This window comes from Ammospiza caudacuta, chromosome 2, assembly GCF_027887145.1.
Source record: "Ammospiza caudacuta isolate bAmmCau1 chromosome 2, bAmmCau1.pri, whole genome shotgun sequence".
Lineage (NCBI taxonomy): Eukaryota > Metazoa > Chordata > Aves > Passeriformes > Passerellidae > Ammospiza > Ammospiza caudacuta.
The window spans coordinates 1505447-1523050 of record NC_080594.1 but is presented as its reverse complement, the minus strand read 5'-3'; the positions used below and the strand labels follow the sequence as shown (position 1 = coordinate 1523050).

The window sequence follows — 17604 nt, the reverse complement described above, 5'->3', positions numbered from 1 at the left end:
TTCTTGCACACCAGTTCTTCCTGCTCCTTTCCAGCAGGATACGATCCTGAAGAACTTTTCTCACAGGAAAAACAGAAGTGAAAAATTTTGCTCCTCATTCTGAGCTTCTGCAGGAAGCCCTGGGAGAGCTGATCCCAAATTGAGTTAAAACCAAGGATGGGAAACATCTCCTCAAGCTGGAAATTTGATGCAGAGTAATTTTGCTAAAATATCAAAATAGGCTGTGGAAACTAAGCCTGCTTTTGGGGTGTGTCATCACAGAGAGAAAATCTCCTGTGTGTGTAAAAATTTTGCACAGATTTCTTTTGTTCCTATTTCTTTGTTTACTCCTAAAGGCATTGGAACAGGATCTGCACTGAGGAGAAATTACAAAATCCTGGAATGGTTTGGGTTAGAAGGGATCTTCTACTGGGTCAGTTTGCTTTGAGCTGTGTCCAACATGGATTTGAACATTCCCAGGGATGGGCAGCCACAGTTCCCTGGACAATTCCCATAGGAAAATCTGAAAAAAGTCCCCCTTCCTTCAAAATCACATTACCTCCTGAATTTTCTGCTACATTTAAGTGGAAGGAAACTCCATTTTTCCATGCCTGGAGATTTCTCAGTGCAGCTGCTGCTCCCAAAGTTGGAGAAAGAACGGATCATGGTGGATTTCATAACCAACATTGTCTCATGAAATTAATTCACTGGTCACAGACATGCAAATAAAAACCAAATAATAAAATGTCCTTAATAACATGATCAGCCCTGAATTAGACAGGCAGATGGATGAGATGATTGCTGGAGATCCCTTCCAACAGTAATGGTCTGTTCTGTTCTATTCCTTGCAATCCAAAATAATGTGAAAAGAACAAAAATCCAAGGAACAAAACCCATTCCATCCCAAAAACATAAGCATTGTTATCAATAGCTTACCTATATTATATTAGCTATAATCTTTAGTACCAATTAACAGCCATTAGAATAAAACAGTGACTGGGGAAAGCTCAATGGCCTCTTAACCACACATGGAAAGGGCAAAGGAATTATTCTGGGAACAGCACTTGGCCAGAACTCTGTGGGAACACTGAATTACAGCCACACACCTTGCAATCAACATCAACATCACATCAGGGTAATTATGCCATGTCCTCTACAAGTAGCAAAAAACAGCAACAAAAACAACAAAAATTAAAGGGATTTATAGATTATTATTTCAATTAAGTTCTCCAGCCTCAGCATCAGGATTTATCTTCCTTGCATCTCACAGGATGCTGAGCAACATCCTGATAAAAATCTTACCACCACTGTTAGTGCTACAAAAATCCACATATTTCATACTCTCCCTTGTATCTGCAGAGTAGAACTGAGCCATCAACCCTCCCAGGAAATCCTGCTGCCAAAATAACCTTTCAATCACAGAGATGAGGGCTGTGTTATACAGAATTCATGTTTTATTTGGATTCTGCATGGAAAAGGCAAACTCAGGCACAGCAGAGAGCAAAAGGACTCTGATGAGCACTGAGATTCTGCAAGCAAGAGGCATTAAAAACTCTTCTGATTGCTCTTAGCAGCTGTAAAAAGATTCAGAGTCACCTGAACAGCAAGAGGATTTCATTATCCCAGAGAGAGAAAGATTTCACACCATTTAAAGAGGTTTTTACCATCAATGATAAGCTCCTGAGCGTCTCTAGAGGTTCGAAACTATTGATAGAAATATTATCTGTATGAGAGGCTGTGGCTGCCCCTGGATCCCTCAAGTGCCCAAGGCCAGGCTGGATGGGGCTTGGAGCAGCCTGGGACAGTGGAAGGCTGAGTGGAGCTCAGAGTTCAGCTGGAATTAATGACACAACAATTTAAGATGTCTAAGAAACTACACACAACTCTAACAGTTATTAGATGTGGAAAAAAATTCCCCAGTTCAGTGAAAACCCTCATTCAGGGTCTGATGGATACAAATAAAAACCCTGCACAGTCACAGACTTGGGGAAAAATCAAAGCCCCTGGACAAAGGAGGATCACAAAGTAGTTTTATTTCCCTTTTTAAAGATCTTACTGATTTGTAATATATTAATTATAAGCCAGTAAATGTTCAGCTGATTGAGCAAAAGTCACTTCAGTAAAACTCCTTGGTAAATTGACAGACAGAAAAGTTAATTTCTGTGTTTTTTTTTTTTTTCCCAAAAAAACCCAGCAACTAAAAAATTATCACTTTTTGTGTCCTGTTCAAACTCCTCTATAGTTTTTCATTTTCCTTTGTAGTTTTTTTTCCCCCAGTGGCCTGTGCATAATAAGTTTTCAGACAGAATTTAATGCAAAAAAATAGGGTCATATGCAAAGAACACAATAAAAAAACAGGGTCACAGGCAAAGAATACAAGAGCTCAGGCACGACAGGAAATGTAAATGTTAAAAATCACACGAGAGAAGATAATAACAATAAAAAAGAAGTGCCCACAATACAACAAAAGCAGTGGCAAAGCCAGTGCACAGAGCATCCCTCAAGGCTGGTGGAGGGATGGGCTGACCTCAGAGGCCTCTGCCTTTCCTGACTTCCAGACTTCTGTGGGGCTCATTAAAGGCTCCAAGCACAAAGCATCAAACACTTCAAGGAAAAGTTGGTCTCCATGGGAATAGAGGACAAACTAAAAATAACCATAAGCCAGCATTTTAACAATTTTGCAGGAGATTGTCATGGCAATGGAGAGAGTTGTAACCTGTTGTCATGATAACCAAAGTTTGAAATTAATGGGAAAGCATTCCACTTCATCTTTATTCATAATGGAACCAGCATCTTCCACAGGAAAATTCCACGTTAGTGCCTGCAAGGAACCAGAGAGCCTGGGAGCAGCAAGGGAGGGATAAAGGACTGCGGGGATTAGAAGAAAAATTTAAAACTCCACAGTCAAGTGAAGCAACAAAAGGAGGGGAAAAAATCCAGGGAGGAAAATGCTTTGATGGATGAAGGATTTTGGGCAGAAATTCTTGGGCAGGCCCTGGCATAGGATGCCCAGAGCAGCTGTGGCTGCCCCTGGATCCCTGGAAATGCCCAAGGCCAGGCTGGGCAGGGCTTGGAGCACCCTGGGACAGTGGAAGGTGCCCCTGCCATGGCAGGGGTGGCACTGGATGGGATTTAAGGTCCCTCCCAACCCAAACCAGTCAGGGATTCTGTGACTCAAGTCCCATCTTGACAATCTCTTCTCAAACCAGAGTTCACAGCACATTAAACAACACAGGATGTCCAGTTTTTCGACACACCCCAACTAGGGGAAAATAATCTGCATTTCCAGCCCAGAGGAGGCTCCAGGGGCTGCAGTCCCTCTGCTCTGGGGCCAGGCTGGGAGAGCTGGGGGTGTTGGGTGTAAGTGACCAACCTGCTGCTCGTGCATTCAGTGAGACCCTCAATTATATTAATGGGCTCAGAGCAAAGCATGCCTTGTTGGACGACAACATAATTGTTATTTTTGTGGAAAATTGCTCTGCTCACCCTGAAATTACTAGGGTAGTCCATTATACTACTGTTTCCTTAACTGTTTTAAGGGGAGAGAAAAATTATTCTGACAACAGAGTGCCTGCACAGAACACACCTTTCTTCACCTTCAGAGCAGCACAGAATGCTCTTCACCTCAACAGAGCTCCTAATTTGAAATAAAAACAACAGCAGGTAAACAGAAGTTTGGATGCCCAAACACATTCTTTGACATTCACATTCATCTTTCTGAATGAAACTCTTCACTGTTCAGCTGCAAAAATCAAGGTTTTCCCCTGTGTGATTTCATGTACAGTCACCATGTGCTTTGCATCCCCTGGGAGTGCCGCAGAATCACCTCTTCTCCCAGGAGATGGATGCTCTTTGCTGCCAGACATGAGCTCTCTAATGATGAGGCACAGAGATGTCATTTTTAAGTGTAAATAGCTGGCAACAAATCAAGCAAAGAGTGGACATTTCCTGTGGTTGCTTACTGAAGTGAACTTTGGAACTATGAGCTCCAAAGTTTCACTTGGTATTATTACAGGGTTTCTTCTCCTCCCAAACCCTCCCCTTGACCTCTCCCAGTCTTCTGAGAGCTCATCTTTTCAGCCGAAATTCTTTGTTCCATTAGTCCCTGAAGATTATTGTGTTGATGAAGTGAAATGCCCCAGAGCTGCCCCAGGAAGGGCTGCAGGGCTGGCAGCTCTCTGGAAGGATGGGCTGGGGGGCAGAGAGGAGCACCTTTAAGGTTGTTTCCAACCCAAACCATCCTAAAATTCCATGATCCTCTCTCTGCACCACCAGCTCATCACCAGGAGCCCAAGCCTTGCACCCTGCCACAAAAGCTGATTTTTTTTTCTCCCAGATGAAGGATAGCAGCTCATTCTGGGAATTCAAAGGGCTTTACATGACGAGGCTGTTGACAAATCCATTCCTGTAAAACGACCTGGAGATGGCAATTCCCACAAGGAAAGGAGCACTTCCCACCACCAGCAGAAAGGCAGGGGTCGGGCAGGGGGAAGGAGCACTGGGGGCCAGGGGAGGAGAAGGGAAAAAGGCCTTTTTCCCTTCTCCTCCCCTGGCCCCCAGTGCTTTCAGGACTCATTTATTCGAGCAGTGCCAAGGCAGCTCACTGCTGCAATATTTTCTTCCTGCACTCAGAGCCAGGGCTTTGGGATCTAATAAATCATGGCTGGCCACAGAGACATTAAAATTCTAGCCCAGTACTGCATGAGATGAAACGGGGCCGAGTGCCAGCGAGCGCAGGGAGAGGGAAGGGCAGCCACACACGCTTTAAAATAAGTGTATGAATGCATTTGCATATAAGCAACACCTGATTTTGGCCTCACACCAGGCTAAGTCTAATGAAATGGAACAGCAAAACACATCTGCAACTGGAGGATGTTTAAGGTCCCTCCCAGCCCAAACCATCCTGGGATTCTGTCATTAATAAACTCAAGCGCTGCGCTTCGGGAAAGCTGATCCCCACTAAATTAGAAATAAGATATTAGGTATAAAGCACAGTAGGAAAACAGAGCCAGTAATTAACAGATCCGGTACAAACCAGGGAATTATTTCTGAAGCTCATAAAAGCCTTTTCCAAGCCTGGGCCAGCTCACGTTTCTGTCTGTACAAACCTCTGTGCTGGATCACATTGACTGCGCCCGGTGTGAGAAATAATTGTGCACCAGGAGGGAAGAAAAACTCAATATTTAATCTAAAAACATTTTTGCAGAAGTCGAGCCACTAAATTTTAATTTATTACCTTTGGCCTGAAAAAACAGAACAAGGATCTGACCACTTATTTGCTGTGCAAGATGAAAAAAAAAGGTGTGGGGGGAAGGAAAGGCAGCAAATATTAAGGATTTTCAACAGATCACAAGGCAGCCTTGGAGCTTATTTGCAATCATTTAATTGAAGCACCTGGGGATTTAAGAGGTATTGAATGTGTGGGGTGCAAACATGCACAGAGAAAAACAAGCCAGCATATGAATTTGAACTGCAAGTGGCAGAAAGAAATACGCAGGAAAAGGCCTTTATTTTGGAGTGGCTGAGATTTTGACTCTGGATGGGAGATTCCCCGAAAGGTGGGGTGCCAGGGCCAGGAGATGTTTCCATCCTGGGTTAGGAACCCCCATCTCCAACCTGCACAATGACAAGGGCACACTCCAGCTCCATGGAGCCAGTGGCAAAGGTTCCCAAATTCCCCATCCCTGGAGGGACTGGAAAGCCACGTGGATGTGGCACCTGGGGACATGGGGCAGTGGTGGCAGTGCTGGGGAACATCTGGACTTGGATCATATTAAAGCTCTTTTCCAGCTTCAATGATTCAATGAAATGCCAATGTGATTTTGGCTTGCTACACTGAGGCTCCTTGTTCAGGAGCAGAGCAAGAGCAACTTAGGAGAAGATATGGAAGTGAAGGGAACGTGCAGAAAAAGAAGCTTAAATGGAAAACAACTGATCATGGCTAAAACAGGGGAAAAGGAGATGGCTCAGAAACAGACTAGAAATTAATAACCAGCCAAACCCATTTTCATTCTCTGATATACACCCACTAAGAAAGAAGACAACAAAAACCCCTTCAGTTATCAATTTTAATACTGAATGTGTACTTAAAAGCCAAAAGCACTGGTTAGAGTTTGTCTGTATGCAATTTGAGACAGAAATCTGGGAGGGCTCATGGTTTAAAATAAAGCTTCTCTTTTCCCCAGGTGAGTGAAGAACTTCACAAGATGTGCCTGTACTCTATAAAAGCAATTGAGACACAAGAAAATTCTCTGTTCACCTTTTATTTTCTCTAAATGGAGCACTTTTCTCTTCAAAACATGTTCCCAAGGCCATTCTTTTTCTTTTTCCCGCCTATGCTTTTTGCTTTCTGCCTCACAGTTTTTCCCCAGCCCTCTTCAAGCGTGGCCATTTAATCTTTTTATTTCTTTTCCACCGCGAGGAAAACCAAAATCAATATTGCAGCCAAGAAATGAGGCAGAAATAAAGCAGTTGCATGGACTCACCCGAGCCTGGAGGAGGAGGAGGCCCACAATGAGGTCATTTGGGAAAACAGAACATGAGTTTTGTTTGCTTTTAAGATCTGATTCTGTTCTGTTTCTTCACAACACAGGGGGACTCAAAGCCTATAAAACCTCCAGACAGTTACAAAACAGGGGGTGAGGGATGTTTCCCAAAGTTTCTATGAACTCCTTGGAAGTCTGGCATCAGTTGGACCAGCTTCCAAAGGAGCTGAGTGGATGTCATGAATTATTTTAAAACCACAGAGTCATTAAAGATGGAAAAGCCCTCCAAGACCATCGAGCCCAATTGTTCCCCAGCACTGCCAAGGCCACCACTGCCCATGTCCCCAAGGGCCACATCCACATGGCTTTGGAACAATTCCAGGGATGATGATTGCACCACTGCCCTGAGCAGCCTCTGCCATTCACAAACATCCCTAATCTGACCCAAACCCCTCTGCTTCCTTCTCCCAAACAGAAAACTCCTCCTCCCTCCTTCCCTTAGTGGCTTCATCCTTCTTACAACTTCAAAAAAGTCCCTGAGCTGATTCATTAGGAAGATGGTGATTTATCCACTGCTGATGCCAGTGCAGCTCCCAGCACTGAGGAATTCAGCAAGCTGTTTGGAAGCATTCCCGTACGAAAATCACGCGTTTAAACATGAAAACAATGAGAGCCTACACAAGTCACAGCTCATTCTTCTCCCAGTCAAGTAGGATTTTCCTGTCTGCTCTATACACACCAATTAATAAACATGAAGAAACGCCAGAGGAAAAATATTCACTGTATCCACTTCATACATTTTTAATCACCCTGAAATCAATTCAACACCCTGAACACGGTTTAGAATTCCTGTTTTACAGAGCCGGTAAGCGATGGATCACCTAATTAAATCCAGGAGTGGCATTTCCCAATCAATGGAAGGGGCTGACGTGCAGGCAGGTCTCAGAGAAGAAGGAGAAGTAAGGAGAGAGCACCTCAACCCTGCCATTTGCCCTGTGTTTCTCAGTGCTCCCCGTGAAAATGCTGAGGAACGCCAAAAAGAAAGAGAAAAAATATGAAGTTCATCCCCTTTCACAGAGGAGTTGTGACAGAACATGGTTTGTGTAGCCTCAGAGTGATCTGCCATTAAAGGCCCAGCACTTCCAGAGAAGAATACAGCAAACTTTTAATTGTAAGCTAATAAGGGAAGCTGAAATCATGCCTAGAATTATCTTTGTCCCACAGAGAGTATGCAAAGGAGGATTAAAAAACAGCAGAAATCCTATGGGAACATCCTTCAGCCACCTGCAACATCGAAGGCCACTGCCTTTCAACATCACAATAAATTAAGGGAACAGTCAGGAGTAAATGAGGTCACTCCTCACATGTGCAGTTGTGTCCGAGGTTCAACAATGAACACAAATGACAGGGATTAGGGCAGGAGCACACGTGAGAATCCTTCACCTCCTGTCCTGCCAACAAAACCAACAGCCAGAGGGTACAGATTCCCTCTGCTCACCATTATGTCCTAACAAATGTTGTGGTTTCACCTTGGGGAAGAAAAAATTACAAAACCCGGGCATTTTCAACTTGGGAGTGCAGCGAACAGCCCAGCTCAGGGATGTGTCTGGCTCTTCAGGAGCATGAAGGGGTCCCATGCAGGGAAAGCCCCTCTGCTCTGTGCCAGGCTGGCAGAGCTGGGGGTGCTCCCCTGGAGAGGAGAAGCTCCAGGGAGAGCTCAGAGCCCTGGCAGGGCCTGAGGAGACTCCAGGAGAGCTGCAGAGGGACTGGGGACAAGGCATGGAGGGACAGGACAAGGCAATGTCCTCCCAAAGGGCAGGGATGGATGGGAGATTGGGATGGAATTTTCCCAGAGCAGCTGTGGCTGCCCCTGGATCCCTGGCAGTGCCCAAGGCCAGGCTGGACACAGGGGCTTGGAGCAGCCTGGGACAATGGGAGGTGTCCCTGCCCAAGGCTGGGGACTGGAATGAGCTGTTCTTCCAGGTCCCTTGCAGGAGCATCCCAGGATTCTGAGAGCATCCTGCGAGCAGGCGGTGCCGCAGCAGGACCCGGGGAACGCCGTGCTCGGGAGTGAGTGACACAAACCTCCTGGAGATTCCCCAGCCAGCCCTGCATCCTTGGCCTCTTGCATTTTATTGCCATTTATTATTTAGGAATAACTGCACCGAACACAGAGCCAGCCTAGCAGAGGTTCATGAATCACAGCATCTTATCAGCATATTAATCAGCTCCTGGGAGGGAGAGGGGAAACGGTGTGAGCTATCACAAACACTTTATAGTTTCACGCTTGAAGTCAAACCAGCTCCAGGAGAGACTGATTCTTCATCCCTGATTCCACACCAATGGGCTAATCTATTTACTGCAGCACTGGTGCCTTCCCGTAGTGCGAGGGTGCAAGGGAATGGGAAGGGTAATGTGCCAGAGGAAAAGCAGGTGCTTTGGCAGCCCCCGCTTGGGGCAGGTAAAGTGAATTGTACCAAGAACAAAAAAAAGCAAATTGGAGGCCTTAAATAAATTAGCCTCAATTAAAACAACAGCTTACATGAAGATACAACTTAATTACAATCTGGTTTAATTAAATAGTAAACAAGGCTGAAACACTGCTGCTGATGTTCCAAAATCCGTGGAATTAGCGGAGTGGAAGCCGTCACCAGCCGGGCACGAGGAGCCAGGACTTGGAGCACAGAGCTGGCACTGGGCAGATGCAGCTCTGTCTGCAGCCAGAACACTCTCCCTGTGTCACCTTCCCTCAGCGCCACAGCTGCTCATCCAGCAGCAGGAAACACTGCCAGCACAAGTTATTCTTCTCCTCTTTCAGTTCCCAACAAAAAACGGGAAAGGAGGGGGCAATTCCACAGATCTGGGAGTTCTAAGGACCCCAAAAATGGGACACAGGAGAAGCCACAAGTGCTTAATAAATCCCTCAGTTCAAACACATGGATTGTTTTCATAAAGATTTCTCCTATGCGCTGAACAATTCTGATTTTATCTCCCCAAGTAACTGTATTTTAAAACTTCCTTTTTTAAATGTAATTATTATTTCCCATGAAAATCCAGCTAATCCAGGCCACACTTGAAAAATTATTTAGGAAATAACTGTCCTTCACACTTCCATTAAGGAAGATCAAAATGGAAAAATCAAGAATCTGAATAAACGGATGCTTCAACAAGTACTTGAGTATGTGCCAAGGATTTCCCATCCTCCCTAACTCAAGGATTTCCTATTTTCCCTTACAGCCAATCTGGCAGAAAAAAATGGATTATTTATCTTGCAATAGACCTCTCTCCCTGCTCTGCCAGGAAAAAACACAGAAGTCAGAATGAGAAGAAACTCATTAAAACTTAGATTAAAACTCATTATTTCAGCCTAAAGCTACCATATAAATAAAAACAATAAACAAAATATTAAGTAGTATAAAGCATTCACGTTTAGCACAAAAAACAATCCCACAAAAGCACAGAATTCAACCTGCTAGTATCCTGATTACCATCCCTCCTTTCCTCCTGCCTCTACCCCACCTGAGTTTTATTCCACAGCTCTTTTCATAGCTGCTCAGACCACACTCAGGAGCTGCCTGTCTTTTCTCTACAGAGGCTAAAATTTAAATTTTCTCCTCCTCATTTGCTACAGAACTTTCATTACATATTCAAACAAATTCAGATTTAAAAGGGTTTGTAATACTATTTGCCCAGAAAAAAAAAAAAAAAGCTCTTCTGTTAAGTGCTTTCTGACTTCTATTTTGGGACTTCACTGCAAGAGTTCAGCCCACTGACTCCTCACCTTCCACCTGGGCATAGAACAATGCAGCAGGAATGTTCCTGCTGTGCTGTCCCACATTTGTTTCTTTGTTTTACCACTGACATAACCGAGGACCTTGTTTTAATTTTCCCAGTCTGATCTGCCTCCAGCTTTTTCCTCCAAGATTACCCTGCACATCCACCACTGATTTCAGTGCATTTACCACAAATTCTGGAAGACAAATGCCTGAAGGAGGGTTTGGGATGGAACCATGGGGGCCACATCCTCCTGATCCCCGCATGGATCAAAGCTGGCACAAGTTGGCCAAGTCAAATTTTACAGAGTTAAGGGCACAGTAGGAACTCCACAGCCATCAACCAGCAGGTTACTTTAGAAGATGACATCCCATTAATGTTGGCACTTGATTAATTCTAAAAGGAGTCCTGCAGAATTCATGTGCTCCAGCCCAGGCTGGACAGGCTTGGAACAGCCTGGTCTCTGCAAGGTGTCCCTGCTCATTGCAGAAGGTGGAATCAGACGAGCTTTAAGGTCCATTCTCACCTAAACCATTCTGGATTTCCATTAATCCCTTCATCTAAAGCAGAGTTCTCCCTCTAAAAGTCTTCTAAAAAAGGCCAAGGTCCAAATTCTGACCAATCTGCACCTCAATATTTAAATTAAATTGTCTTATCAATTGCCAGAAAGCAGCTGCTAAAACACCCAGGATTGTACGAAAGCAGATACAGAAATGTACATTGAATGGATATTAGGGTGGAGCTTTAAGCAGATGCCAAAAAAAAAAAAAATCAAAGTAAAGTGGGAGAGAACTAGTCTCTTGTGCTGGAAAGCCACAAAATTCCTGTTATTTCCAGAGCAGGAAAATAACTGTGCACTTATGAGCTCGTTCTATCACCCAGGCACTGCTGGAGTCCACAGTCTTCTCACAATGGGGAGATTTTTGAAGAGACTTTTTCACAGAGATTGTTGTTTTTTCTCAAGCCTCTCGTGCTTTGACTGTGAGACCAAAGTTCCCCCAAGCTACAGTATCTCCAACCAAGTAGCTGCATAAATTGGAATGAGAAAAAGAAAGGATGAATAAAAATGGGGCACAACGCCTTTGAGGAACTCTCTGCTCTGCAGAGTCTCAGACTGGGCTCCTCACAGCCCCAGTGATCCACCAGCTGGAAGGGCTGCCAAACCCAACCACAATATTCCATGCACAAAGCAGCTCAGAGTATTGGATGTTCATTCCCATCTGCTGGTGACCACTCTCCTCATCAAAAGCACATTCCCAAATAATTCCACACATGAGGTGAAAGTCAACACAAATAGAAAGCAGGAAGCCCTAACACAACATGACACCCAAGAGCTGATTGCATACCCCAAAATGGCATAAAAAGGAGTTTTCCAGGGCTGATTTTGTAAGGGGGTTAAAGATCAAAGCAAGTCAAGGTGAACATAATCCACAGGGAAAACCAGATTCACCTGAACTGGGATTTTCTTATTCCAAAGCACCATTTCTGTCCCAAATTAATTCTTTCCATATCAGTACACTTTAAGTTCCCCACTAGTTATGTAATGATGGTAAACATCTTTATCAAGTAATAAGGATGACATTTTTAGACAACTCAGTTCTAAAGAAGGTTTCAAACAGAAAACAGACTTGCTCTTCCACATAAGATTAACTCAACCAAAGCACAACTTGAAATACAAAAAGAAAATCAGTCAATACTGTAGCTTAAGTCACCAGCTAGCACAACACCTGGATCTTCTCCAAACAAGGGGATCTTGGCTGTGGGATCCTCATTCCCACAGCTGGACTATTCCAGTACGTGCACCCCAGTGGTTCAGGGGAGCCCTCCTGCTGGACTGTCCCAGCACCTACTGGCATGTTTGTTAATCTGAAGAAAAAAGCCCTTTGGATCCTTTTCCTCAGGATTGCCAGGGCATCCTCTCTGCATGAATTCAGCTCCAACTCTTCTCACCACCCTCGCTGAAGGGCTTTTCCTGCCAGTCACGTTCCCATCCGGCTCCCTGATGGGAAACCTTTCTCCCTCATTAAGGGATCAGCCACACCACACACGGAGATCAGGAACAGCCCCAACCCCTGTCCTACCTGTGTAGGCCATGTTCTTCGGGTTTCCGTAGGGAGCCCCAGGTTGGACGGGGCTGTAAACAGGATTCATGCTGGAAGACCGGGAACTCTGAGGACAAAAGAAAAGCAGAGTTGAGACGGTTGCCTTGGCTTGCTCCCGAGTTGCTGTCTGTGTGCAGAGCCCTGATAGCATCACCCCGTTAGAATTCCAGACACAGACAGCTGTGAAGGAAGGGATTTACAACCAGACGTTCCAACCAGATAGCATATTTAATAATTCAAGTTTTGGATCTCTCCGCTAATTCCCACAACTTCTCCGGCGCTGCATATTCTGCCTACAAATGCACCCGGAGCAGATTCATCTTCCACATCCCTGGGCTCAGGACTCATGACCCCACTTCCAGCGTGAGATGAACAAAGAGGAGGAGCCACAAAGTCAGGCAAGGGATTGTCCCCCTTGGAAGAGCGAGCAGTTCTTGGGCGATAAAACCAAGCGCACCGCAGACCTGACCTTTCAGAGAGCAGCAGATGAAAGATGACTTGCCGCTGGCGAGATGGAGAAGGGCAGGTCTTGGTGAGCTTTCAGCGTGAGCAGACTGTGCAAACCTGGAGGCCAAGGCTTGGCTCCTGTGTGGGGCTGGGCAGGGCCACCTCCTGGTCCCACCTGTGTCCCACGGGGAGACTCCATCACAGAGCTTCCATGAGCAAGGAGATTTCAGCATCCCTCGTGCTCCCCTCGCCGATAAAATCCACACAGCAGGGTCAGCTTCTTGTGGGTTTTATTAGGAGGAAAGCAAGTGACTTGGGAATTTGTGTCTCCTAACTGTCAGTTAAGCAACTGGCTCAGTTAATTATCTTAATGAAGCACATTCTCAGTTCTGATTAATGGGAAAATCAGTCATTATGCTTTATTAGGCGATGCATTTGTCTCCGCAGCTATCTAGTGGTAATTTCACACCAGAACCAAAAACCCATCTCGCCTCAAAATCTGGGGGTTTTGTTAAAACGTGTTATTTTACAGTTCATAAATAACACCATTCTCTCCAAACAAGTCCCTCATGATAGGGGACACAATTTGTTACATCATTAACTCCTTTCACTTTACCTCGGGAGAGTAAACAAGTCAAACGTTACACGTTAGCACCGATTGACTTGACAACAATTAGTGCTTAATTAATTAGCTGTCCCTCCACCCCCAAGTTAGGACTGAAGGAGCCATTCTCAAAGGAAAGGAAATCAGGGTTATTAGCAAGCGGGAAGAGACAGGGAGACTCGGAATTCCATCAGTGGCTTCACTGACACACAGCATTAAGAGCATTACGAAGATCTTGGATAAAATCAGTGTAAAACCAGGCTGCCCAGAGAAGCTGTGGCTGCCCCATCCCTGGAATTGCCCAAATTCAGGCTGGATGGAGCTTGGAGTATCTGATCTAGTGGAAGCTGTCCCTGCCCATGGGACTGGATGAGCTTTAAGGTCCCTTCCAACCCAAACCATTCTGTGATTTTATGGAATAAAATCTAGGATGGTAACTCTTCACCTTTCCATTGTTCCTCCCCAAAGACCACCCAGTGACAGCTGGACCTGCTCCCAGGCAGGGCTGGAATCACGGCTGCTTTTCTAAAGTGCCTTTTCAATGCCAGCACCATTTCATTTGTACTCTTGTGTGTGTGAAGAGTATAAAAAAAATCATAATTCAGGGGGATAAAATGACAGCGTATGCGTGGCTTGCATTAGGTGTTGTACCAAATGGTAAAAGCAAAACACTCTCATTGAGAAGGATGAAAGAAAATGCTTTTTATCCCAGATAAAAAGGTTGTAATCGTGGTGGGGGCTTGAGAGCTTGTGAGGAAGAGGTTTGTGCTTCCTCCTTGCTTTGTATGCAGGGTGGGATTTCCAGCCAGCAGGAAAGAGCCCTTGCAAACGGCATTTGGGAGGGATGATTTTCTCTCCCATTCTGCAAGACAATGCCATCCGAAAATACATTTGAAATTCATTGCAGGCACCATGTTGTGGCATTGAAACAGCTACACTGAAATGGGAATAAAACAGGATTAGCAAAACTAAACCTTCTGCACCGCCAGAACCTGCAGAGTTCACTTGTGGCCATGAATGCCCAACAAAAAGACTACTAAAAATTAATTATAAACAGACAAACACCAGTGCTGCTCTATTGCAGGAGCTCCCAGCGCTCCCTAATCCCTGAGCCAGCCACGCTCAGTTGCTCTGAGCGACTCCAGCAAGGAGTAACTCCAGCAGGAATGCCATGGGAATGAGCTGCTAGCAAACAGTCCCGGGATACTTGGTGCCTGTAACCTGGTTACCTTTTCATCCATTTTATCCTTCCTGTGAAAGGGCAGGGCAGGCTCCCATCGCACCAGGGAGGGCGGGAATGGGTCACTGCGGCCTGGGCAGAGCTGGGGAACGGATGGAGTCCGTGAACCTGGAGGGCTTTCCCAACCTCCATGGCTCCGTGATTCTATGAGTGCGTCCCCTGGCAATCAGGAACATCTCATCCCACCGTTTCCCTTTCACTTGGTGCCTTTGGAAACACTGTGCCCAGACCCCTCCATCTCCACAGGGGAGTTTGCAACCCCCATCACTGCGGCTGGAAAGTATCTCCAAGATCAACAAGTCCAATCTCTGGCCCAATCTAAAAGCTAAAAGAATAAAGCAGGCATGGAAAATACAGGAGGTTAACGGAGTTATCATTATCTTTTCAGAACAAAGGAAAGAAATCTTTACAGAGAAATAAATATATTTTGCAGGGTTTTTAAAACAGTGCCATGGACAGGGTTAATCTTTCAGGCTCTCCAAAAATTAAACAGTGGCTCTGAATTGAAAAGAGTAAACAATGGAAAAGGGAGCTGTTCTGAACAACAGACATTTTTCCATTTTCTTTCAAGTAATTTCTTGTGTCAAGGTGATTTTCCCTTTAAACTCCCATTGCCTTGTTTTTTGTGCCACTGGGATGCAATGCCTTTTGAGAGCCCCATTCCTTACACTCTGGAGAGAGGGTACTATTTTCTCTATGTGCCAAAAGTAATTTATTTCACATCAGGTGGCACAGAACCAACATGAGAGAGTATGAACAAAGAAAAGAGATACTTTTCTTCCTTGACCCGCACATCACCTCTTTAAATGAATTTTACACAAATTGCATGTTAATAATATTCAGCCAAAGTCTCCTTGAACATGAAAAGGCCTCCTGACCTTACACTCCATGCAAATTCCACTAATTTTCCGACAATTTTTCCCTTAAGTCGTTTGAAGCTTGACCCTCACTTGGGATCCACCAAACAATAATTAAATTACCTTCCAATTCATCTGTTAAAGGTTAATTTAGGCAAGTTACAATGGTATATCCCACCTTTCCCAAAAACAAAGTCTGGGACAGTGGGCACAAGCTCAGGGATTCGTTTCCACAATGAGCAGCTTCTTCTTTAATTTATTCTTTTCTTAGCAACACCTTAAGAGTTGATTGAACATCTCACATGTGAAACAAAATATTGAACTTGTTATAGAAATAAATGTAACTGTGTTTTATATTTTATATATATATATATGTATAATGTGAACACATCAGGTTGAGACATGGAAACCCAGACTGGTTTGGGTGGGAAAGACCTGAAAGACCATCCACCTCCAAACCCTGCCATGGGCAGGGACACCTCCCACTACTCCAGGTTGCTCTCTCCTCTCCAGGTGAATTCCTCTAGCTCCCAAAAATTTACATTCTGCAGCATCTTCTGTCAGATCCAGCTCCAAACCAGGACAGGAGCACTCAGATCTTCACTGAGGAGACTCAAGAAAATGTCCTGGGAGACAAAACCTCAGGGAGCCACGTCCTTATCACTGCTGTTTCCTCTGAGATGAAAAACTAAATAATCAGGCTTTTCCAATCAATCAAGAAAAACCTGACATCTCTAACAGCAACAAGCCCTTTTGTCCTCATTGTACGAAAAATTAAATAGATAATTTATAAGCACAAAGCAGGTCCTGACTTTGGAATTTGCTGACCTCAGACCGGCCAAAAAATAAATGCTGAGGCAGGAAAAATCTCGACCTTTCGTTTGCTGAAGTTTATGATCTGCTTAAAAGCCAGAGGATCAAAAAAAATGATAATTCAGTTATTATTTCAATTTAATATTATAGACTGCGTATTGAAATATTGTAAAGGAAATCCCTGCCCTCCCTGAAAAGGACTAGGAAGGTGGGATCGCTTGTTGCACAGGTGAATCTGAATGTGATGGCAAAATACCTGCACACTGTGTTTGCCTATTTGAATTAGGCAGAGCTTACACAAACACCCCTCTGAACCTAAATAAATGAGAAATAATTGAATCATAGACTCACAGACTGGTTTGCATTGGGAGGAACCTCAGCAGGGACACCTTCCACCAGACCAGGTTATTGCAAGTTGAACCAGTTCCCCCACAAGAAATTTCAGAATGAGAAAAGCCAAAAGACTCTGGCACAGCTGGGGTTATATTAACTTGTTTCCAGAGAAGAAAATGCCTTAATGCAGATGAATTCTGTGCTGCAAATTCTCAGCCTTTTATCTGCAAGTCTGATGGGTTTCACCAGCAGGTAACCAATAAATACATGTATTTTTTAAAAGATCTAACATATCTGCCCCAGTGAGTCCCAAACCATTCTCAGCAGCTCTCAAACGACTTCCTTGATACATTCCTATTAATTTCTCTAACTTGAGGCCTTCCTGACTTTTCCTTTGGAGATGAACCCTGCTGTACTCTTGTACTTGGTGCTCCCCAACTGAGCCACAGCCTCCTCCAGCTGATTATCTCCATCCTTTTGTCTTCCCTGCCCTACTTCATTATGTTCTGCTGAAAAGGCTGCTTGGAACACACAGCTTCAAGACACTTCTCTCTGCTCCTTCCTTTCCACAAGCACTGCCTTGGGAGATTTGGGCTGGCCACCAGAAAAAGCCTGGATTGTAAACATCCATACCACAACATCACCCAGGCACAGCAAAAACCAAACCAAAATATTCTTAGTTATCTTTCTTATCTGAGCTGCTTCAGACCTTTCTCCCAGCCAACCACTGCTCCCTCTCCTAAGAGCAGCTGCACTGCAGGAGTCACACAGAACAACCAGATACAAGAGTAAAATCCATGAAAAGACAATTTCTGACACTACTATATACAGTCTTCCCCCCTCCAAGCTCTTTAAAAATATGAAATAATTGATCACCTATTTGGCTTTGTTTTACAGGTGCAGGAGAGCAATGGGTTCAAGGGTGGGTTCACTGGGAGTGTTGGAATAGGTGGAATAACCATCCCTGGAG

At 44.6% G+C, this 17604-nt stretch overlaps 1 protein-coding gene across 4 annotated transcripts in view; it reads right to left on the bottom strand.

Moving 5' to 3' along the window:
* FAM168A (family with sequence similarity 168 member A) overlaps positions 1-17604 on the bottom strand; it is a 124142-nt gene that overhangs the window by 49292 nt on the left and 57246 nt on the right. For all 4 annotated transcript variants that reach the window (XM_058825696.1, XM_058825698.1, XM_058825695.1 and 1 more), the window contains one exon: positions 12320-12407. In XM_058825696.1, coding sequence (XP_058681679.1) covers positions 12320-12389 — 70 coding nt within the window. In that variant the 5' untranslated portion in view covers positions 12390-12407. The remainder of the gene's footprint in view (positions 1-12319; positions 12408-17604) is intronic.